Source organism: Amblyomma mixtum, chromosome 2 (assembly GCF_055824585.1).
Source record: "Amblyomma mixtum isolate Tamu chromosome 2, ASM5582458v1, whole genome shotgun sequence".
Classification (NCBI taxonomy): domain Eukaryota; kingdom Metazoa; phylum Arthropoda; class Arachnida; order Ixodida; family Ixodidae; genus Amblyomma; species Amblyomma mixtum.
The window spans coordinates 215627339-215653082 of NC_143013.1; the positions used below are offsets into that span (position 1 = coordinate 215627339).

Consider the following 25744-nt stretch of genomic DNA (forward strand, 5'->3'; position numbering starts at 1 on the left):
GACGCTGCTGCTTGCGTATTGCCAGAGCTTCGAAAGACTTCGAAAATAGAGGTATACTCCAGTAATACTGCCAAAGACTCGCCATATTGTCGTCAAGCTAGGACAGGAGGCCCATTGGGGCCTGTAGAGCTTGTTCGTGTGTCGTCGAATGGCAGAATTCAGCGTATTGAAGGCACTCTTCAAGGCTCTGCCATCCTTTTTCCGAATTAGTTGTCACTCTGCTCTTTTGTGCGCTGCGCAAAGGTTCTTAAGGTTTACATCCGGGGCCAGAAAATGGTCAGGTAACTTGACCGCCGAAGTTGCTGTCATCTTCCTCGAAATATTTTGTCAATGACATCCCTGGGTGCACATGCTAACGGTTCTCTGTAGTTGCGAAAGTTGACAACATGTCGGATTCTAGAGCCAGGTACGGAAGTCGGAAGCAAACACAAAAATCGGGTAAGGGTCACTTCTCATGCGGTCAGGAGCTATTGACTACTTCACCCGGACGTCAGGTGAAACCAAAGTTAGGTCCACAGTTGTGGCTGAGGCTGGAGTGGGAAGAAAGTGGGGATTCAGCCACTGGCAACATACAGGTTCAAATTGACAATGACGTCGACGAGTTTGGGTCCGCGGAAATCCGTGTTACTGTCGCACCAGACGGTATGATTGGCGTGAAAATTATCGCAGGTAAATTGAAGACCTGGGCAACGATCACTAACCTGCTGAAGAAACAAATCCAATGCTACGTTCCTGCGCCGAGGCACGAAACGGATTCAAGAAAAAGAGTTAGAAAGCCGAACTGTAGCCTCACAGCCGCTACCTCAATGTCGTCCGCGCACAGATCGGTGCGTTCAAAGGAACATGTGGAATCGCGCGGCGTATGTAAAGCGCTGCACTTCGTGATGGATAAGGCTTTATGTAGTAGTTATTATGAGCGAAATATCCCGACAAAGATCTCCTGCTTGGCGGCCAGCTTCCGACAGGGCAAGAACTGGAACACCATTTTTTTTTTAAGAAAAGTTTCAGTTCAGCTAACCAATTTAGAAACCAGCGCAATTCCATTGCATTATAAATGGCACTTTTCGGTGATTTTTAGGTCCAGTAAGTTTCTATGAGCTTCCGTGAGATTGAACACTGCCCATGTTAGAGCGAAATGAAGTTCGCAGCGAAGGCGGTAATCATGGACTCAAACGAAAGCACCAGCTATAGGAAATTCTTCAAGGTGTAGGTGGCATCGCTGGAACTTGTGAACAAAGGGTCTCGAACAAAGCGCGTAGATTGTCGTACAAACCTTCATTTTTGAGCCCCTTATTTTCTGGCATGCTCTAACTCACAATGTCGACAAAAGATTCGGACTGGGACAGACTCTTCGCCACTGTAACTGATTTTCTCGTCGCTTGTGTGGCATGGGAGAGCCCTCCCTGCTGTCGAGTCTGGATGTGATCTGGTCGCTCAGGAACATAGATATTTTTTGCTGAAGTTGCTAGAAAAACCGGCTCGCACACTGAGAATTCTTCACTTCAGGGCACAGGCTTGTGAGACGGCGGGGTTTTGGGTCCATAATGAAGGATTCGTCGGTTTAAGGCACTCACATCGAAAGGACAGCCACCGAAACTCGCTGGATGGTCACCACTGCAGTTGGCAAAAGCAAAATCCGCTTTGCAAGCTTTAAAGTCGTGGCTGCTTCCCAGCGCTTGCGCCACTGGGTTTTGGTGCAAACTATCCACATGCCCAAACCGTTGCCATCTGAAACACCGGGGTGGAGATTCAGTGAACTCAGTGACTGCATGTTTTATGAATCCTAGGTCAATTTTTCCTGGGCGCTCTGTGCTGGGAGCGAACGTCAGCACAACGTAGTTGGTAGGTTCCACTGCCCACTCCTTTCGTGAAAACCACCGCGCAGTTTCAAGTGATCTAGAAGGTGGTTTCCTAAGGATCACTTTGGCACACCCTTAACAACACAGGCATTATTCATGTAGGATTGGGGAAATCACACTTTAACTCTTGTGCCACCAATATGAGAGCACTTCTGAACAATGTCAACATGCTCTTTTTTTTTAGATATCCAAATAAAGAGCCCCTTGCCTGGTGAATCGGCTGCGACCCAGGTTGCTCTTGGCGAGCAACCTCTCGAGACCAATTTCTTAATTTAACTGTCGCCTGCCATGGTGCGCAGTTCAATGTCAACCCGTTTGGCAGGTTATATGACCCCACAAGGTGATATGATCTAGGTGCCCCCCCCCCCCCACCCCCCTGCCTTCTTGGTTCCTTCTCCGGGGGGGTTCGCTTTGGGACGTTAAACCCCACAAAACCACAAAACCAATCTTCTCCGGGGATATTTTGTGGATATTTTGCTCATGGTCAACGACGCCCACGGCACCGATGACGATGGCGGATTTTCTGTGACACGAGCTCCGTAATACTATTGCGTTATAATCAGCGCTTAATTACCGTGTGCCTTCTAGCAAGGGTGCAACACTCGAGAGAACAGGAACACAGTTTGTCAAAATATTATAACCAAAACAATCGAGGCCTTATTGGCCCTGCGCACAGCAGCCCACCGGTGCGTACATGCGAGAGCTTTGATATGGGGGTCAACTTTATGACATTTCATTTAGTCGCTCTAAGCACCATTTCGCCTGAAATGCGGGCTACTTTGGAAACTTCACTGAATAATTTGCTTACACTTTTCTTTTCGTCGGCGTAATTAAAAGAGCAGGAATAAAGATTATATACAAAGTATTTTAAGGAATGTAACTGTTTCTATCTATTTTTTATGATTTGGAGACGCGGGACACATACGTACAACTTTTTTCGTAATCTCTTTTTGACCTGCAAGCCTAAAAGCGCAGCATTCATTAGTTCGTCGGGCGCCTGACACTGCGTTCCTAACCTTGTTCGCAATTCCATGCACTTCCTCGTGTAAGTTCCAGGAAGCTTTTTTGCTTTCGTTTGAGTGGTATTCACAGGGTGGCAGCACCTACCCGTACCTGCACTTTGTACTTTGGCGTGCTCTGCGGCCTGTGTGCCATGAGTGGAAACTGAAAAAAGTTTGTTTCTTTTTCGCTAGTTCTGGAACGTCCTCTTTATGTTGTTGCCACCTTCTCACGAATAACAGTACACGTTGGTCCTGCTTGTCCCTCTCAGAGAAAACCTTTTTACTCCGCTGCGGGGCCCTGCTGTGCCATCTGTTGAGAGTCTTTACCAGTACTTTAGCGGCAAGTTTTAAATTTTCTTGTAGAGGGCGCCACCAGTAAATAAAGCTGAAAGTTTGCATTTTGTGAAGATTGCTGCTTAAAAACTCACTCCCCCTTGTTCGCTCTTACAAGGTTTCAAAATGACTGGTAAGTTTTTCGTTGCTGTCCGGTGCAGGGAACGATTTATTAGGTAGTGAGAATAACATGGCTCTCGAAAAAAGAGGTCGAAGTCAGGGTGCTGCAATACCTCTCTGCTGTTTTTTTTTTTGCGCGCCAGAGCTAACGAAGTAAGCTGCCCATGTTAACGTATACCTACGTTCTCTCACCCTTGCGAATCCGCGGGGGGGGGCTCTCTTACGCGAAGTGAACTGCTGAACTCTGCTTCAGCTTGTGAGAAGAGTTGGTGACTAGCGGGGAAGAAGCCAAGTAGCGATTACGACTTTCTCTCTAAACTACCGCTGCCAGATTCAGACGTTGACGATGATGAATTCGAAGCTGGTCCATCGACGGACAAACCAAAAGGTGGTGACCCTGTTCAAAAAGAAGAATGAACAAACGGGACGTGCCCGTGCTCTATCAACTCCAGAATGTGACCGGAAAGAGGATGAAGTGAGCAATGAACGAGGTATACGTAGGGTTGTTCGTTTTCGGGTAAAACCCGATGTTACCCGATTTTTGCGCCCCGAACGTGGTCCTAAAATATCGGGTAAAACCCGATTTTTTCCGATTTCTGAAACAATTGTGCCCACGGAATTGCTGTGCCTCCAGTCTCTGACAAAGAAGAAAACCAGTTGACATTGTGGAAACTGGGAGCCGTACTCGATCCGTTCCAGAAGCGGCTGCTCAGTCTGAGTTTGATGACTGCCGACCTCTCTTTATTTCCGTGATGGACGATGTAGGCTCGCTTCGCGAGGAGTTTAACCACTACTTGCTGGAAACAAGCGCCACAAATGAAGGTGTTCAAGTGAATGACTATTGGAACGACGCAACTGTGCGTTACCCAAGCGTTGTCATTGTTGTGCCTAGCTAATGGCAGCTGTGATGTTGAGCGAGCGTTCTCTCAGCTAAGGTACCTGCAGAGACCAGACAGGTCTCGGATGGAAACCGAGATGTTGCGCATCAAACAATTATGATTATGTGAAGATGATTATGTATTTTAATAAGGACGCGTAGAACGTCGATGACCAGCCCTCGTGAATGAACTGTTTCTTTTCTCAAAACTGACCGTTGCCTCTCACTGCGAGTAGTAATTAATTACCAAAGAAACGTCAAATTTTGCACTACTTTCTTGAAAGCAGCCCAAAATGTAGCCCTAATTGTTACCCGCCGGTTAGAGCAAATGGAATGAATTATTAGTTTGCAAATTTAACCCGATAAAACCCGAATTTCGGAGATTTTCCACAAAAAACCCGATTTCTCCCCTATTATCAAGCCGAAAAATAACGCCCGATTTTTACCCCCCGAATTTCAGAAAATATAAAACCCGAAAACGAATAACCCTAGGTATACGTTATTGCAACCTACAGGGAGGATTATGCCTTGCTCATTCTGCCGGCAATTACTCCACCGTAGCGACATTTAAATGTTAAATAAAGCCCGCAAATCAGGCACATTCCTGAGACCTGGCTGATCTACTAAGCTATACACAGAATCACCCATAATAGTCACCAGCCAGCCCTTGCTGTCACCATCAGGAGTTCAGATCCAAACCCTGGAGGAAATTTAAAAGAAGGCGTCAAGTCTCCTTTCTATATGACTGGAGAATAAGTGAACCGTTCAATGCAGTGTAGAGCCCGAAGTAATGGGATGCTGAAAACTCGATGATGAGATAATGAGTCTTATTGCAGACGAAAGACGTGGGTTTGATCCATGATTTTGTTCACAGCGCAACAAGAACGGGAAAGACGAACGACGAAAGAGTAACACAAACAAGCGTTGACTATCAACTAGTTTTTATTGAAGAACAGAAGGGCTATATATAGAAACACTTGCCCTACCGCGGACGCAGGTGAAATGCTGGAGGCCAAAGTTGCCCGATATTTGGTTATAGTCGTGGGTGTGCAACTGGCGTGGGCAGGACTGGCTCGCAAGTTTTGGCCCCGTTCCCCGTTCATCTCCATGGTGGGTGGCTGGCACCTCAACCGAACAATACATACTTTTCGTGGCTTCCCCTTCACGCCAAAATAATCGCCCTCACAAAAGAGGGCGGAACGAACTCATAGCCGAGTTTTTCAAGAAAGCAAAAGAAACATTCCCAAAGTTCTCATTCCCATAGTGACAAAACAGAAAAACTGCACGAACTATAAACTCGTGCTTATTCTCGAAATCTATAACTGATGCTTTGGTCCAAGATACAAACTGTCAAAGATGCCCCTGGTGATTTACTACTCGAACTCGAAGGCATTGTGCAATACTCGAAACTTTATAACCCAGCGTCCATCTGCAACATCCCTCCGTCAATCGAAAGCACACCGATCTCTAAACACCGTCCGTGGTGTAATTTCTGAATGAGATTTCATCCAGCTCACTGAGGAGGAGATGCTTGATGGTCCCAGAGATCAGAACGTCATAAATGTTCATATATCAAAAGAAGGAAGACAGAGAAAGAGATACACGCGAAACATCTGGTCCTGAGTTTCAACTCGAGCACACTCCTTTAATCTATAGAAGCAGGCTGTCTGAAAATCAGTGTCAGACTTTAGATTCCAAATCCACGAATGTACTTGAAATGCCTAAGGTACGGTCGAAGGTCGCAAAGCTGCCGTAGCCGCGGAACTTGCGCTAAATGCGCCTCAAAAGAACATGCTTCCTAAATATGTGAAGGAGCAGCACTTCGCTGCGAAAACTGCGAAGGGGATCACCACGACTATTCAAGGTCATGTCCCTCATTGAAGAACGAGTGGGAGATTTTTACATTGAAGGCGACACAAAATATCACATTTAAGGAAGCGCGACTACTCTTCCACGCAAAGAACCGCTTAAACGTTTCCACAAAAACAAATTTCCAGATGTGGTGCACAGGAACGGTGCACCACATAGCGCGACATCTCCCTAGGCCACTTCCACCATGCGTATGGCAGGGTCATCCACACGCCAGGCAGGGACAGCAAACGCTGCTCTGCCATCTCCAAGCAGGGAGAGCCAGATTATGGATTGGAGCACCGCAGGACTTCTCCACGCTGGGGTAGCCCGGAAAGAAACACACCCGCGGCTTCACCGCGGTCCTCCAGCACCTCTAGTGGGGTAATGGGTGTAACTCCCAGTCCGCCCGCTTTGCACCGGCTGATCAGCTCTCTTGAGTAAAGAAAGAAATAGAGCCCTGATAATGAGCCCAGAAAAGAAGTAAATCCCATTCAACCGCACCCAAATGCATACAAACATGATTTTCTTGGTTAAACCTAACTGTAGAAGATTGCTCAGGAGTTACAGTGACATAGCTCAGATTCCAGGGTCAATGTTGCCTGTAGTTTTATGTCTTCAGGAAGTCAACTTTGTCCACAACATGTGAATGACCTGAGGCATTATAAAACATTTCGACGTGATCACAAGCATACAAATGATACTCAGGAGGCGTCGAAATTGTCATTCTAAGCGGCGTCCCGGGCAAGAAATCAAAGTCAAAAACGAAAATTTTGAGGCGGTTGCGGCCAGCATCATCAGTTACAAAACAATGGCAATATGTTCTGAATGCCTTCCTCCACATCTCGCATTATCAGTCCAGAATCTAGAAGACCTCATGAACTTCCAGAGCCATATCTCGTAGTTGGGGATTTTACTGCTCATTCCCCATTTTGAGGATGCGAAATGTGTGACTCTGGGTGCTAAATAATGAAAGATTTTATCCTCGCAACTAATGCACGTCGTTTAATTACTATATAGGCCACATATTGTTGCCCAAGTTTCAGAAAAATCAACTTCTTCTAACTAGCTTTTACGTCACCATCCGTTTTAAACGTTTTCAAATGGGATATTTTAAATGCCCTTCTGTGAAAAGATCACCTGCCTGTTGTCATCAGTCTATCATCGTCTATCAATAATTCCCACGAGGCCGCGTCGCAGTAAACTTCACCTCACGTACTGGCCACTTTTAGAACAAATGCCACTTTGGAAAACGGTTTTGTGAAGACCTTTTTACCTTTTTTGTATTTAAACGATACTAGATACCCCCAAAAATATGCGGCAGATTCTGAGGCGGCTATGTTTAAGCACGTTGAAAAAGAGGGGTGGAGTGGGTCACTGTCGTTGGTGTCGTCGGTTTTTAATCTTACTATGTCCATTGCTTGGCAGATAGAGGAAGTCTCCATTTCCCAAGGAAGGCTACCTTTCTGCGCTAAATCCCGGCAGGTTCGCATCGTTCACTCGGTGAGTTCGCGAGAAACCACACAGTGCCAGCACTGGCACCACCTGTTTTTGTGCGCGCCGACTGAGGCGTCGTCCGCGTCGATCCCCGGGAAGCTCTCGTCACAGCCGGGAAGCTTACGGTCAGTTTTTGTTCTACGCTCGAGGGAAAGCGACTGAGAAGCTATGCACCTAAATCGCCTCGCCCACAACTCCTATAATGCAAGTGTTTACTGCTTCGTTATCGAGAAGAAATGATAATAAAAAGAGTGAAGGCTGCCAAGCGTTTGCCCAACATAATTTTCCGGAACAGAGAAAAAGTGGAGCCGTAAGGTCCGTAAGGCTGCTGGAGCCCTGAGGTCCACTCTGCACAAGAAATGAAGGAAGTCAATAGTCTCCGAACGCATGCAAGAATGGCATGTTTTATGAGGAAAGGAAAGAGTGCAGAAGCTCTCACATCTCGACACCGTGGTGGACACCTCAACCGCGCCTTAAAAGCGTACCATACAACTGAAGGTGCATATGTCATCGGTCCGAACCTCTGTCGTAATCTAGCCACCAACTTGACTAAACTATATAATCTATATTCAAAAGAGAAATTGTGACACCTCGAGAACGCTGTACGACGAACGACTGGTCAAAATTATGGTGCGAATGTAGTCGGGAACACTGCCAACACACTGAGGTCAGACTGTGATGCCATCGCTGGGATTTCGTCTACACCTTGATCGATTAGGGGCTGGGGATCAGGGTATGGTCTTAGGACTCGCATGTAGCTTGCGTGTCAAGTGGCCTGAACTGCTTGCAATAATCTGTCACGTCACTTGACATGACGTTACATTACATGGTTGTCACGTTAATTAGTATGACATCACCTTACATCGCTTTCACACGACTTGGCATGGCGTCATATTACATACTTTTCATGTGACGATATGACGTTGGTTCGTGACGTCACATGGTGCCGTTTTCTGCGGACACATTTTTCGGGCATGACCTCGAATGTGAGGCATATAATGCTTTCGCATTAACATTACTCTAATAACTTTGGCGGAATTTCATGGCGGGATTTGAAGCGTCCAGTGTAAGTGAAAAACCCTTGTCGCGGGGATGACCTATCTCATCGTGCCCGCCAAGAACTGCGATTATACAAAGGTGTACAATCCTGGTTTGCGCAATAAATTTGTTCCTTGCAGAGAAAACAAAAACGGTATTGATACTCGTAAAATGCGCAAAGCTACGAAGCAAGCGACTAACATTGCCTCGCTTCACTACCTGTGCATGCGCAAAGAAAACGCGATAGCAATGTGACACTTGCTTGTTGTTTGTTTTAGCATAGAAAGAAACAGAAAACGTTGGAGCGAGAATATATGCAGTTTTCTTTTCTTTGTATCCTCCTGTATTTTTAAGAACAACGAATTACAGCGCCGTATGAGATATACGAGCAGAGAAGTGCGAATACGATGCCTCATAGCTTACGTGTTGTCAAAGGATCTATACTTCTGTGAAAGTACCACATTTTTTGTTATTATCTCTTCCTTTAGGAATGCAACTGCTTGTGCTTAAGCACTATTAATATCTAGTCGGCAAAGCAAATGTTTTGATAATTGGTGTTTTTGTGGTAGTTATGCAGAGTAAATGATTTCTTTTTAGCGTTTTCTGCTTTTATGTACGCACTTGATGGGAGAGACAGGTGTCATTTACTGATCATAAACCATTTACCACGCGGTGATGAAAAAGCACAGGCTGCCGTTGTCAGAACTACATAGGAAGATTTCCTTAATGTAGATGCACTACGCAGTTCTTTCTGCTGGTGGCATCAAATCAGCCTCAGACGCCCCATGGCAGTAGAAGTCTGTCCCATGGCAGACGGAACCGGAGTAAATTCGAAATTTCGCACATCAAGGCGTTTATATAATAACGAAATTTAGACTCAATCGCAGAGTCTACCTCTGCTGGCTGTCTTCACGTTCAGCCAAAGCTTTGTCATCGCCTTCGATCACACGTGACGTGGGTAGCATCGCTGACTGCTGGTGCGTCGTTTCCGGATGCCACCCCATTAGGATGTGGCACTTTTTGCCTCGCATAGTTGAGGAAGACAGGTCACTGAACTCTGCTGGGCGGGTGGCGGCAGTGTCCTATATTACAGCGAGTGGTGATTGCAATAAAGGATTAGGTGCTTCGCGAACGAAACGGCCGTTTCCACAAATCGCCTTTTAAAAACGAGGCAGAGCAAATAAGGTGGGTCGAACGTAGCCAGCAGCACAGAATTGGTTGCGAGAAACTTGGAGGCAGAGGAAGGGAAGAGGTTGAGTGAGAGGAACAGAAAAACCGCAGTGTTGACGTTAATGAGAAGTTCAATGGCTACACGTTTGAGACTATGTCTCCTCACCGTAACATAGTTGACAAAAACGCTGTAAGGAAATACCCCGTACTATAGGTATGTGGTCACAAAAAACTCGATCGGATACTTCTGCACATCCTCTGTCAGTTAATGCAATGCATTAGAAAATTTTGAAAAGTAATCTGAGGGATATATTCAATTAAGAGCAATTTAAGGAACTTTGAGGAGCGCTACACGACGCGATATAATCTCGCTGGCTTTATCGAGCTGTGGTGCTCCGCTTTGTTTCGTATGCCTAGCTCAAGTTGCAAGAAAGACCCTATTTATGCACTTATTGGCATGAGAAATATCTCTTTATTGTCCGCGTATTCTGCTAGGGAAAAGAGCAAGAAAAGTATAACACACTTTCGCTTTATGGAGTCTTTTTTCCCTAGAGGAATAGCCAGTGTTGTCATTAACGCGTTACAAGTAACGCCGTTACCGGTAACGCGTTACTTTTTTCGGTAACTTAGTAACGTACTCGTTACCATTTCAGAACTGTAACGGGTAACGTACTTACGTTAACATTTTTCGGTAACGTGAGGGGTCACGTTACTAGTTAATTTTTACTTCAATTGTCCCCCTCCGCCTCTCTATAAGAAAAAAAACGCCGAAAATAATTTGCAAATAAACAAAATCTACAGGTGCTCTCACCGACCCTTGCTGCGGCTCGCATGCGAGAAAACACCTTCCCTTGACGTTACACTCAACTAAAAAAAAAGCACGAGCCCGCACTCAAACACTTGTCTTCACCCCGAAACCACTCACACACACAACTCTCTAAAGAGTGTACGCATGCCGAGCCACCAATGGACCATTTACAGAAAAGTCAGTTTCTCCGTAAGCTTGTTTTCGAACCAAAAGGTCTCGGTCCCAGGCGACACTCTCGCATCCTTTGTGGAAGCAGTTCCCTCTTACGGGTAAACTCGGGAACGTCGCCAGTTTACTTCAAGATGACCCCATGAAAACCGTTGAAAGGGTACAATGGTACAGCACAGAAAAGGGGATTGCAGTAAACCGGCTGCAGCACCGAAGTAGAGGAAAAAGGAAGGCAATGGGCCTTTGTTCTCGTGCCGGCAGTAGTGAACTACCTCATGCTAAACTTTCTAAAAATTTTCTGCTCAACAACACTGTCGCTCCAACTTTCCCCCTTCATAGTCTTAACCCCCCCTTTCTCCCCAAGCCAGAACAAGGAACAACCCACTTCGCACAGCACTATGACAAAGGACGGCTTCCCTCCTTCCTGCCTAGACTCTGTTGCAAGCGGAGTGAGACCATCAGGAGGTTTAATTCGCTTGAAGAATATGAACGTGTCGCCTGGGTTTGAGGTCTTTTGGTTAGAAAACATGCCTTGCAGAGAAGACGAGTTAGCGGTTAGAGTTAAGGCGAAGACGCACTGATTAAAATTTATGGGCATGGAGTAACGGCAAAGTAACGTGCGATACTTTCTTTCGGTAACGGTAACGGTAACGCGTTACCTTTTTTTGTAGGTAACGTAGGGCGGTAACGCGTTTTTTTATACCGTAACGAGTAACGTATTTAGTTACTTTTTTTTCGGTAACGCCTACAACACTGGGAGTAGCTGACTGGAAACTTTACCAAGGATGCCGTTTGAGAGCCAAACATAAAACTTTTTTCTTCGAATCTCAGCTAACCTTGCCTATGAATTAAAAATAAAATTATTTGCGATCCTTCAAATTGAACGCTTATTTTCTATTTCGCATCATAAAGGGCTGTTAAGAGTTGCGAAGAACATTTAATTTTTGGTTTGAGGTTACAAAAAGCTGCCCTCACTTTTATTTTGTATGGCCGGAGCGAAGTGGGTGAAGTTATGCTTTCGCTGTGGGGTCAACTCGTCAATCTCCTTTTAGGACTGGTGTCCTCGAGTGGCACCAAAGTAAATACTTGCGATGACATAGTTTTAAGCCCGAATTGTTTCTCTCGGTTCAGCAAAAATCTTTCCCAGTTATGAACTGCGCTAAATCTTTTCAGCGAAGAGCCTCGAGCACTCGAAGGGGAAAACGATGAAGACTGTACTTCGGCAGGCATGCCTCAAAACTGGCCTGCAGAAACTTTCGATGCGTGGAGCTCAGCAGGTATCTGCTTTGCATGTAAACATTTGGCAACGAGAATGTACAAGAGCAAAAATATTTTTGGCAGCTTATCAGATTTCACAGCGAAGCTGCTTATATTACAGTGATCCCTGTTGCACAAAGAGAAGAAGTTGAAGCTACGCTGTCCTTAATGTGGGTATGTGATTTCTTGTGAAAGGCTAAGAACAACAAAATCACCATCATTGCTTGGATTCAATGTTCTCCGCCCTTGAGGCCCGTTCCAGTCTGGAATGATCAGCTCCTGACCACGGATGAATGGCCAACAATCAACGCTGTTCATGGAACGGCAATCGTCTTGCTCGACTTCGGGTCCTTTCTGGAAGCTCGTGGTCATCTTGGTGGCACTCGGCCTGCTAGCTTCGCTGTTACTAATGTCTGCCTATTCAAAACCTGGCCTGCACGACACCGAAAAGGTAGGCATTCCTTTTTTTGTAATGTCTCCCTTCGTGAGACGCACGCGTCGCGCTTGTACGGATTTTGCCCGACCCTCAGTAGATCGTCTAAAGTAGTATCCGTCAGGAATAAATCTCGACACGAAAAGGTGATATGGTTCCTTTGGAGGTGGTTCCCTGCATGATGACTCCACCAATCTCCTGTCATTGGATGAAACCATTCGAGTTGAGATGTTTTGCACGTTGCTTGCCTCTATATTGTTACCAATTATTCCTCCATCTTCCACCAGTGTAAAAGGCGCTGTGAACATATCTTCGCCCTTCTGCTGCAATTGTTATGAAACAGCAAAATCAAAGACGCTGTGCTAAATTGAAAGATTTAAACGCAATCTTTTACGAAAGAACATCGCTTTTTGACATCATTACCGCCAGCTGCAGTGTGCTCTCGCCCCCCGTACTCTAATGATGGCCGACGGTCACCACAAAATAGGACCTGCTCTTTGCGACAGCGCGATGGTTTCGTCACCATTTCGCTAGATGCGCAAATCGTGGGATAATATAGTTCATTTACATCAGAAAACAAAGGGTCTCTAACAGATGCTCTCACTTTAGCCGTCATTCCTGTGAGAGTGACACTTTCTGGTTTCTTTCGATGCTTCGCGTACCACCATCGTCTCTCTTCCTCGAGCTAAACAGCGCTGTTGACGTCCCTCGACATTTCCCACCATTGACGTTCGGCTGCGCTGAGAGAATTGTAACGATATAGAACTGCGTCACCGCTCCCTGCACTACATAAAACAGATCAATGCCTGGGAGAGAGGACACTGAGGGTTTTTAAGGTGAAAGCAATAGGCTTCAATTGCGGCGCTTAAGAAGACAGTTACGGCTTAACTACAGAGAGGACAACTGAATCGAATTCCTGTTACTATAAAAATCGATTCGCCGCTCTTTCGACCTATATAGATGCTCGGAAGGCAACAACAACAACAAAAACAAGTTTATATTCCCAAAAACAGAGCAGAATATTTTTTTTCGGCAATCTACTCAGACTAATGCCGTCAAGGCAGGAAATAAATTCGTGATTTGAAATCGACTTGAGATGGCGACATGCCTCAGGGATCCGAAGCAAACTGTCTTGACCCCACCGAAGTTATAGCAAAAACGAACGGAGGTGGCAAAACCTGCATTTAATTTTTCGACGTTTTCTAGCTTGAGACTTGAGATGGCGACATGCCTCAGGGATCCGAAGCAAACTGTCTTGACGCCACCGAAGTTATAGCAAAAACGAACGGAGGTGGAAAAACCTGCATTTAATTTTTCGACGTTTTCTAGCTTACAAAACTATCATTTTTGTGAAAGTAGCCTCTTTTTAATCAGAACATGGTAACATACACCGTCCACCTCCCTTTTATCCTCACTGTCCTTCATTGTTGCCCTGCAACGCAAGAAGCCACTTTGGAGATGCCTAAACTGAACTACTATGTCGCTCCGTTCAAGCGGCACAGACATCCGTGCCCTCTAATGTAACTTATTAAAAAGAAAACATGAAATCAAAGGTATGCACACTGTTTTTCTTTCCATTTTATGTTTTATGCGACACGTTATGCGCTCCGAGCGAGGAGGAGAAGTAAACGGCTGAACGCACGCGCACGCACGCACGCACGCACGCACGCACGCACGAACGCACGCACGCACGCACGCGCACACACACACACACACACACACACACACAAACACACACACACACACACGCGCGCACACACGCACACACGCACGCACACACACACACGCGCGCGCGCGCACACACACTGCAAATAGCTGAGTATATATTTCTTGGACGAATGTGCAAGTAGTATGAACGGCCATGATTGCGCAGGAAACGCTCTCAGGTATTTTAGTGCCAAATTTATGACGGATAAATATTAAGTAGAAATCTTAAAGACCTCATCAGCACCTGTACAAGGAAGTATATGGGCCGTAGGAGCGAGCAACAAACATAAAATCATAAAAGAAAAAGTTTGCTGGGAAAAAAAATTTGATGGACAGAATAACGCTATCAGGCTGCTGTGAAGACGAAAGAATTTGGTCAGAGCTGATATATCACGAATGTTCGAAAGGCGGCGTCCTAATCCTTGAAGATTTATGCCGAGAATGGGAGTAAAATATAACTTAATTTAAGAGTTTAAACATACCTCTTTAGATGCTTGCCTTCCGTACCCATATATAGGTGGAGCCCTTGTTAGCCTTACGTCCGCATCCGGTTAAAACCTCAGTATAAAAGAAGGCATTTCGTTGGCTAAAGGAAAAAGATATTTTTCAGCTGCTCCGACAAATATTTTTTATTCACTGCTACACCTGGCTTTCGAATGAAGGTAGTTCTAGTTGTGACCTCAGAACCGATGGTCGTAAAGACCGCACCCCATGCGCCGGTCGTCCAGATAGAACTGCAGAGTGCTAGAGAAAATTCTTGTGATACGACCGGAAAGGCACAATAGCCATTCAAATAGAGGAATGCAAATAGGACTAACATTTTTTAGGGAGAAGTGCTAATCCAGTTTAGAAATTAGGGGCGTTTCGGTTTGAAGAGCAGATGTTTTTTTAATTAAAGAAATGAGAACCACGCCATGTATGTTATCCAGCCATGCACCTCTGCATGTCGAATCGCCTGCTGTACCAAATGACTTACAGCGGCGGTCACTAATGCCGCACCTTAAACAACACCATTTGATGAAGCGCCGTCCAGGAAGGTTTCACAATGCGCCGCTAGGGTTTTGCTCATGCACAGATCACTGACGCATTAGACAGGTTTTGAAATTAGAACACTGATATGTGAATCCCTGAGGAGTAGACATTCGATCTACGCCCACATACTTGGAAACCAATTCTTGATATCTGTGTGACACGTGTCCTTCCATGAATCACAGAGCAAGCAAATTTCAAATCAAGAAAACTCGTCCTGACTAAGCAACCGGATGCCATGAATACTGAACTGTACCGAAAACTTCACTCGATGTGGTGACCTGTTTGTGTGCATTGTCTCGTGCTTGTGGCCGTTCTGACGTTTTGTTTTGGGCCCCGAGTGTGGTCGTTAGGAATATTTCTGGACACAGACTAATCACTTGCCGCGTACGCATGTGCATTTTAAGTATTTTTTTCTCGGGTTTCTAGCGCGGGGGAATTGCAGCAGCCTCTTTAAACTCCTATAAGTACTGGTGTGGAACAGCCATGTACCACTCTGACGAAGACTGGTTTCCACCCAAGTCGAAACTTCATTAAATACGTGTTATATTTTGAAGTGTGTCTATCAGCCTACATTAAAAACACACGCAGCTGTGTCCATGTGCGTGCGTGCGTGTTTATAACATGACCGTGTATATGACTGCACGCAGTGAGGAAGGACATAGTGTGGTTAACCATAGGCACAGTTGCTGGTTAGCTGCTCTGCTTGGCGAGGAGGACAAAGTCAAGGGAGTGAAAGAGAAAGCAGCAAAAAAGAGATCCGTTCCAGTCGTTTCGTCCTTAGGTATAACAATCGATAATGACTAATCGTGCTTTCAAAACACTAATAATGCTAAAGAAACAAATTAACATTCAAAGTACGTGCACTATAAGTCTCTGGCGTCGGAAACGCTGTAATTCTGAATATTTCTCCACTGGAGCTCGAGCCATTTCGTGAGCTGCTTCATTTCCAGCGAGGGATGGGTGTGCAGGTATTCAGACTACTTGAATTGTTCGATCGTCCGTTGCGGATGGCGAGATCCTGCCTTTGGCGAATACTGTAATTCACGCCTTAGTGCCCGCAATCGCGAGCATGATGGCAGCTTCCTCTGCGATTTCCAGGCAGCCAGACGTGATTGAGGCGCCAGTTCTGGGATGCATTTCGGCGATAGCTACCGCTATCACCATTCTCCCGTTTTCAATTTAGCTGCGTCCGCGCATGCCACGTGTCTGCTACAGCCTGCTTCTCTCTGCGATCCCTGTTGTGGATGCAATGCATGTTCATGGGCAGTGGTGGTATCCGTAGCCTAACACTCACACTTCTAAGCATACCTACTCTTCAATCCTGCTGATTTGCATAATTTATTCCTAGTTTCTTTGCGATCTCCCTATTTATCACGTTCCTCGACAGCTTATCGTGCTTCGAGATTTTTACGACTTTTATAATTTTGTCCAACCTGTTTTCAGAGACCCAGTTCTAGTAGCTTTACAAAGCGGGTTCGGAAGGGTAGTCCCACCTCTTGCTTGACACCTGCGAATAATTCCATCGAGCCTTTTCTTTTGCACCTCCTTTAGATTAACAAAGGGAGGTGCATATGTTATCCTGCTTATTCCGGGGGCTTGTACGAGTATAATTAGATTTCTTTCTTTCATTCATTCCGTGTCGCCTGTTGGCGATCCTGCGGATGAGTCGCATGAGTGGCACGGCCTTCACAGATAGGGATCCTCTTACCGTGTTACCAAGAAATTACGTATCATTACATACTCAGCAGGACTAGGTACCCCCTCCCCCCCCCCCCCAGCCGACAAAGCACTAACCGAAAGCTAGGCCCTCACTTAGCGTCGACTGCAAACGAATACATTTATAAACCCGGTGGTGTGCAGCCTTTACTACCCGGCTGAATATTCAAATCTCTGTGCTCTGCAAAAATAAAGCCCACCTTAATCATATCCTTTGGGAATGCCCTCTTGACCCTCCACAGGGTCGCATAATAAAGTCACTCGAACAATGGGAGGCTTTACTACTTATCTCTAGTTAAGGAATCCAACGACTGGCCCAAGCCGCCGCCAAAATTCCAGACCTCTTGGCCGTTGTCTAGGCAGGAAGCCTAGAAAACTCGTTTCTGTTGTACAATAAAATTTTTCAATCCAGTCCCCAATGAAGGATAGCTACGAAAAAATAATTTCATTACTGAAGGGTTTGAAGCATTGGAGTGGGGCATCTAAGACTTGCATTACACTTTTAGCCTTTGTCGACTGTCGTTTTTAAACCTTTTCTCGGTGGCGTTAGCCAGTGACTTCAGCATGACCACGAATTGGCGATCGTCTCCTGGGGCAGAGCTTGAGGTCTGCGAGGCACGATGCCCCTAGAATGTCAAGTAGAATGTTAAGATCTTAAGCAGCGTCGGCCGTGCTTCGGCACAGAATGAACACATAGGAACCCATTCTGCGCAGGAGGTGACTACTCAGTTGCAGTTGGAAACGCAGCGGCTATTGCCGCCATTTCAGTTCAAGCCCAGCTCCCTGCACTACCAGTTCATCGAGGAGAATAACTGTTCGTCGATGGTGTGCCTTTGGAACACTGAGTACCTTCATCACGTGGGAGAACGGAACAACTGGCCCTGCCTTGACTTCTACGAGCATGTCTGTGGAGCAATCAAGTAAGTTATGGTTTAAACTTGTCTATGCTTTACGCACGCGGACCGAGCAGAGCAGGGGAGAGCGCAGCCATAACGTAGCGTCGCACATGGTCGCGCAGCAGTGGGGCAAATATTTGCTGGTTTCTGAAGGAAATAATATGACCCCATCTTACACGCATAACATACGAGGGCTAGTCAAATGAATGTGAGCCAACCCACTCCGCGCAATAATGGTTCGGTTCCTTACCTATGAGGCATGCGCGTAACAGACATCCCTCATTTTCGAAAGTGACACGTGGGTAAGACGACAAATGTTTTTACTGCTCTCATGCACTAGGTTGAACACGGCTGGGGGGTATAATAGATGCTTCAAAAGTTTAACAGCGTGGTGTCGTGAGGTTTTTGACAGCTGAAGGTGTTTCCCAACAAGTAATTAGTCGCGGCGTACGGTGAGCATTGCATTTCATTGGCCACTGTGAAGTGTTGGAGCAAATGGTTCAGAGAAGGACGTGAAAATTGCAAAGACGATCCAAGACCGGGTCAAAGCCACTGTGCAATCACCCCCAACACAACTGCAAAGGCTTATGAGCTGATTAGACATGAATGAAGGACAAGCATCGGTGAACTGGAACAGCGTGTGAACATCAGTCATGGTTGGTTTCACACCATAATTCATGGCCATCTCGGTTATCGTTTGTGACTTCTACATTTTCGGGAAATTGAAAAAAAACAGCTCCAGGGAACCAGATTCGTATCTGACGATTACGAGAAAGAGTCAGTTATGAATTTTTGAAGTAGCAACCCAAGGAGGTTTACGAGACTGTAATCACGCGACTAGTCTACGTTTTAATAAAGTACCCGTTTCCCATGTAATCGCATTGGCTCACTTCATTTGACTCGCCCTCGCATTTCGGCTAACACAATATATATGCTTTTACAGCGCACGGAATTCACAGAAGCTTTAAGAAACGACACCTAAATATGTCTCCAAACGTACGCAAAGACAGCTGACCTGTATGGCACCAACAGTGTCTAGTGTATTTCTGCAGAGAAAATTGTTGCGCATGTGGTTGAGCCATAGAGCTCGGTACTACCTGTGCAATAGAAAGCGTCTGGCGTAAGATGTTGAAAAAATTATTGATTTAATTTTGTTGAAATTTAATATATAATTTGCAACTTGCCAACAGAGGCAAGTCCCAAAGTGAAAAGAGGAAAATCTGCTTTCCGATTTTAAGAGAAAGCAGAGAGAAAAGGAAAGTCCTAAAGCGGAGAGAGAAAGCGAATATGAGGCGACGGGTGGCGAGTCTCTTGGTACGTGATGATGATAGCGCAGGATTGCGCAACCATAATGTGGCTGCCATGTGAGAAATCCGGAGGCTGGCTTCCGTGCAGCGAGGATATGAGGAAGGCGGAGGAATGCGCGCTCTGATGGTGGTTCCATGGCAAAACGATGGCGCATAAGGCGAAGCCAAAGCTATAACAGCTTTTTATGATACGCTAACCTTGATAGTCAAGGTGTACAAATATTTGTCCCACTCCTGAAACAAGAAACTCCTTACCGATCAAATATGCACAGATTCAATCAGAAAAAGAAATTGCTGCATTAAGCGAACTTCTAGTGTAACGCTTAAACACCGGGATCGCATATGTGTTGTCGTTATTTTGATTTTTGAGTTTTATATGTCGTAATTTCGCCACAACAGGTGCGCAGTCTATTTTACTTAACTAGATCCAGTTACTAAAAGGTTAGCTTAAAACTATGTATAATTGATAACGACCGCAGCAAATGTTTATATTTCTTTCTTAAGTATCCAAATAGCAATTTTAGCGACAGAACTTTATATCGCCATTGGAAGCGCATGCACCTTGTTGCCATGACACAGTAGCAGTTTGACGTTTTAGGAACCATCTATTCTTCGCTACTTTATAAGGTATCTTCTACAACTGCAGTTGCAATAAGGCCTTTTCTCACTACTGCTCAAACTACCCATATTTGACTAATACCCGCCCTGTGAAGCGCACATGCAGTCTCAGTCGTCTCATTGTTATCAGTAGGACAGTACTGTCTTGCTATTTCCTGATAACACATACTGTAAGTCTTCAACCACCTGAATTCATAACAGATTTAGGTTTTTTTATCTCACGCATGAAGACCTTTCTGAAATGTTTCAGTATGCAGTTTTCTAATGAGGCACCCATGGCACGTATGCATGAGGCACACATCGAAGCAAATCGTCCCCAGTTCCCATTACAAACTTCACAGAGTAGGGGCGGGAAGGGCCTCTGTACACTGACGCTGTTTTTTTTCTTGTTTTCTAGGCTGAACCGGAACAAGTATAAACCGATGAACCTCTCCTACGCTGCGCTGAGTACCCGTCAGCTGATGTCAGAGTTCGACCTTTTCTTCGATCGATTCCTGGGTCTAAAGAAAGGTCCTCCGCGTGGAATCAATGACAACTTTCTCCTCCAGGCAAACTGGTTATACAAAAAGTGCAGAGCACGTCCTAACTCGAAGAACGTGGAAGCCACTTTGGATGCCTTTGCAAGAGTTTTGGATACACTAAACATAAGTGTTTGGCCGTACAAGAAGTTCACTGGCGACGTTTTGACGGTCGTGTCCAAAGCGGACCGACGCCTGATGCTGCAGACACTGTTCAGAGTCAACGTCTTGGGCGGAAAAGAGAAAGGCAGAAAACCACAGATCTTGATTACAAAGCCAATAACATACCTGAGGCGTTACGTCGCCAGCGCTGTTAGAGGAAACGACGCGAAACAGTATGAGGAAATTCTAGTCCGAGCTTTGAGCACATATCGAAACTCTTCCTTTATGCCCAAGTTGGCACATGAAACGATGAAGCTCGAAGAAGCTCTCGAAAACGCGAGCCATTTCCAGACATCTTCCCCAGAATTCTCAGTTAAACGTTTCGCTACCGTCAAGACGTTGAGAAGAAACAAGTGGTGGGACTGGCGGCGTTACTTCAGAGTTTTATTAGCTGCTAAGGATGCAGTCACAGATTCTGCGCTTGTTTTCATTGAGGACCCTGCGTTCTTCGCAGCGTTTGCGTTGTTATTCTACCGACACCGTCCGACTGCCATTGCGAATTACGTCGGCTTCAAGGCGTTAGTCACGCTGTGGCCGTACATGCCCCAGACATTCGAATTCCTTGGGAATTTAACAAAAGATACTAATACCGCACACGGGGATAAGCGTCTGGTTGCCTGCACAGCGATCTTGGAAAAGATGTACCGTTACGGCGTAGGCATTGCTGCAAAGCTTACAATCAGTCGCGAGTTTGCCAATATCTACCGGAAGCATCGCGACGAACAATTTGCCACGTTATTCGAAGAGACACGTGCCATCTTGAAACACCTGTTACAGTCCGGCGGATCGTGGTTTCACTCTAAGGATGTCCGGCGTGCTCAGCGCAAACTGGAAAACATGACGCTTGCGTTCGGAACGAGGCATAACTTCATCGATTACGAAAAATACAGAAAGACTGAAAGTCTATTCGTCGCATCTAACGGAACAGTTCTCGATGCCGTTGTCAAAGTGCTATCCTACTCATCGGCCGTATATTGGAACACCTTCGCCAACGATAGCGAGAGGCCTGCAGCGTACGACAATGATTACGCAATGTCCGTCTTCGAGTGGGGCAGCGAGTATCAGCCGACAAACAACCACATCTTCATTCCGAACGCGGTCGTGGGTTACCTGAGCGAGATTTCGAACAATATCCCCTTCCAACTGTACCCCACAGTTCTTCAGCACGTTGTCCGGGCCATGTTGCGTGCAATTATCAGGAGCAACTCTATCATCGATGACCACGTGAGGCCTCAACAGTGGTGGCGCGTCGAGTCGGTGCGTTCTTATAAGAGAACATCTGAATGTCTTCGGCGCCAGTATGATACAGCGGCGGGTGCAGATTACAAGGCAGTCCTTAAAAAGCGAATGACCACCACGCTGTCTCGTCTCGAGGAAGATTTCTTGGACAATGCAATACTTTGGCCTCTCTACAAACTGTACGACGCCGCAGTCAAGAAGTTCAACTGGTCGGACAAGTACTACATCGTGCCACGGACAAATATTACGGCACAGCAACTGTTTTTCTTCAACTATGCATCGGCGTATTGCGGGGAAGAGTACAGTATGTCCAGCACAACGCAACCACGCTTGGCGGTAACTCCGGCGAAATGGAGAGTTAATGTACCTCTGAGAAACTTTCCGCCCTTCCGGCAAGCGTTTTCTTGCGATGAAAATGAATCAGAAATCGAGAATTGTAAAGTTTGGAAAGTGGCGCTCTAATCGAATATGTAGAGCCGTCATGAATATATTACTACCATTCACGTCATTGAAAAGAAAGAAAAATCACTCTACAAAAGGTATTCGTTAATCAGTGAGTTCATTTACAAATTAACAAATGTTTGAAAAGGCGTGGAAATATTTGGAGAGTTTGAAGGAATCGATTATGTTGAAGCACCGCAAAGACGAAACATTAAGGAACAAAAAGGAGCAAGTGCCGGCCCAATAATTCTACGTATTCCATATCGAATAATATGTACGATCGTAAACGAATGAAACGTGTTACCCTGAGCGCATAATCTTGCTTTTGTGGGGCACCGTATGGTTCGTGTGTGAAACTTTTGACAAATATTTTCCGGAAAGCAATGATTAAATCCTTTTCATATCGAAGCTAAGTGCGTGTTTTGGGCTACTGGCATGTTTCTGAACACTTCCAGTGGCAAGTACACCCTTCACCGCGGAGCTGCATTGCTCTACAGGTGCACGTAAACGACCAAGGTGTACGTCAACGACGGAGGTGTACTTGGCAAAACAGTTACACCAGCAGAAGTGAAGGTGACCTTAGTAAAAGTTGTCGCACGAACACTCTGGCGGCCTCCCAAAAACAATATATATAGGTTGTCATCGCCTGCAAAGAAAGACTTAGTAGAGGCTGCTTAGAGCAGATACGTTCAAGGCTTGTAGTTGTAATCTGTTTAAGGCTTGTACTAGAAAACTACCGCACCTATGCTTAGCTTCTTCTGCTGTGGTAAAATCGGAGAGACGTAAACGTGGAAGCTATGAATGTTGTGTACAAATCGGTGCTACCCTGGTGTGTATTTCATTAATACCCGTAATTTCACTGATAACCGAAGCGCACCACCCACATCGTCGAATGTGAAACTCCCGCACCAAGGCTATGTAACCCTAGCGGTATGGTTCCCCTCCTATGGTGACAGAAAGTGCAGTGGGCTTTGGGTATATTTTAGCTGCACCCGGACAAGAAGAGAAGCATTTTGCGGTAGCAGACTTAGGTTTTAGTTTAAATGCTGCTAGCGTTGTTCGCGGCGTTACCTCTTAACCTTGTCGAGAGCGTGGTTGGGAGACTAGACTACTCGAAATATGCTTTTACGAAAAATGTTCGCGCTCAACGTTAAGTAGCCACTTATATACGACAACATGCAAAGCAAAACTACAAATAACTACATTAATTCATGGCGGCGTTCTGGAGAGAGGGGCATAATTAAGCACTTTCATCGCCCTATCAATTACAAATAACAGAGGAGGTAGAACTTCGTACCGGGACTGTTGAATGATCAAAGCTGAGATCTAGGCTCATTGGCAAGTGTTCAGTGTCAGTGTATACTCGAGTTAATCTAGACAGAAAAAAAGGACCCGGGACCAGCGCCTGCTAGCAACTAAATGTATTCAACAAACAGTCTATATAACGGAAGGGACCCAGAGGAGGAGAAGGAGGCTGAAGAGGAAAGCAGGGAGGTTAACTTAAGTAGCCTGCAGATTGTAATCGGAAGGAAGATTCTTAGTGATGTGTAACTTTCATTTTTACGTTCGGCTTTTTCCTTCTATGAGAAGCAAGCGTCTTGTTGTCACCATAGGGTCGATGTTAAACGACGCATGCGTCGCAGAAAGTTTAAGGTAGAAGGCATTACAGTTTCTTTCTTTAAATAAGCAATAAAAATATCTTGCCAGCCAATTATTTGCGGAAGCGTTTTGTCAGAGGCTAGCAAATGATGTTCCAACGGCCGTCCCGCTTGCTTGATATCCATGGGTTCGGGAAACCTACGTACATTCGTCAAAGCGATGAAATGTTTCTGAATGGAAAACGAAACAAAATAGGTGGTGGACTTGACCATGGGCTCGAGAAAGCGGCGGGCAACTACGGCTTTGATGTGTTTTCACCGCTAAGCAGCTCAGTGAATTGTGCAAGTTCAGCTGAAGGAGGATGGAACGCATAAATGCTTCCAGGTGCAAGAAATTTGTCGGCTCGTACTATGTAGTACCTGACGCGCTGTACACGAAATTCCGGTTTCTTGGAGCACAATGTGCAACATGAGCAGAAAGAGATAAATGGGCAAGCACCTGCTTAAGGACTGCTACTCGACCGAGTGCACGATTTATTTTAACGCGATTACGTTAAGGCGCTCAAGTCGCACAAAATCTGGCGTCGTCTGCGCCGTTTACCGTGCGCAAAAAATTGACAAGAAATGTCGAGTGTCGCAACCTAGGAGGCAGGTGGGCCACCTAGGTCAACTTACCTTGCGATGAATCAATGATTAGTCGCTCAAGAAGAGCAGCTTGGGTCGCACAAGGTCAGACGGTGGCAGCTCCTGCCATAGCAGGGCAGTGGCGCATCGCTTAACCGCTGCACCACTGCGCCAGGAGTGGTATGAGGACTCCCAGTGATATATGAATGCAGAGAATGAACAATTCTGTGTGTAAGAAAATTTTTTCGCACATTTCTAAGCCAAAGTAATAGTCTTATTTTGCTCACAACGGAAACTGACCCGTGACACCTCTAAGCTTTTAGGAATAAATTAAAGTGTCACCATTCACCCTTCTCACCACCTGCTCGCTTTAGATTCCCTTGTATTAAGTTTTCTTCATTTTCCACATATTTTATGTTGTCCATACTGTTGCTGTTTTCTTTTTTTTTGAGACACCTAAGTAGTAGTCAGTGATCATGAGAGGTCCTTTTTCACAAGAGCTCATCGTTTTATTTTCCGCTGTGACACATAATTCAGGTGCCTACGTGTCGGTATATAGAATTATATATAATACTTACCATAATGAATAGAAATAAAAAATATTCGCCTTAGAAACGAATATACTACTCATTTGAAACGTTGTATAGTGGTGTCTGGTTGTGCTTACCTAGTGAAAAAGCTGATTTACAAAACTTTGTTAATGCTGTTCTTTACTTCAATTTTTTTTCTCTAAGCGACTTTGTATTTTGTCTTTAGTCTTTTTTCACAACTAGAGCTGTGGAACAGACAGAAATACTGCAGAAAATTAAGTTCGTCACAGAGCTTCGGAGGCAGGTTCGTTGTCAAACCCCTTGTTTTTCGAAATATTTCTTTTATCCTTCCAGCGACAGCGCCGTACGGGCAGATTTTAAACACCAGCCCAAGTTTGTGGTGTGATTTGGTTAGATAGATAAATTTAACGCGCAAGTGGAACGGAGAGATATTGTCACGTTGCCTTAGCGGCCTCCAAACCAAGCGCGGAGCATGGATGTGGCATCCAGGCGAGAGCCACTAGCATAGCGCCCATTTTAACTTAAATCTCTGGCTGTGCTTTGTGGGAACAAAAACCACTAGCACATGAACCTCTTGTGGGGATGATTTAGTACGCAGAACGATGCTCTCGCAACACAAAAGGAGTCTTGAACTGTTGTTGTTATACCCTCGATGCAAAGATTATAAATAACCCACCTAGAGTTGCCATTAAAATGTTACTGGGGAACCGGAAGTACGTTCAATACAGAAGTAAAATTTCAGAGAGCAGAAGACCAGGAGGATCGCATGCAAGGCAAGAAGGAAATTTCAGAAATCATTCCTTCGGACAAGGCTGCTGCAACCCCTGGCATTGACGGTGGAATAAGACTATGACACGTATCACTTCAGTCTTAACAGCAGCCGTGTTCAGCTAGTCGTCCGTTCGAGGAAGATTACTCATTATTTG

General features: G+C 45.5%; 1 protein-coding gene across 1 annotated transcript; it reads left to right on the forward strand.

The window, feature by feature from the left end:
* The first annotated feature begins 386 nt into the window (after nt 1-386).
* On the forward strand, nt 387-25671 carry LOC149362541 (neprilysin-1-like). The gene is made up of 5 exons (XM_089568326.1): nt 387-669; nt 1079-1083; nt 17579-17784; nt 20083-21940; nt 25561-25671. Exons 1-5 carry the CDS (start codon nt 387-389, stop codon nt 25669-25671), a joined length of 2463 nt encoding a protein of 820 aa, XP_089424452.1.
* The last annotated feature ends 73 nt before the right edge of the window (nt 25672-25744 follow it).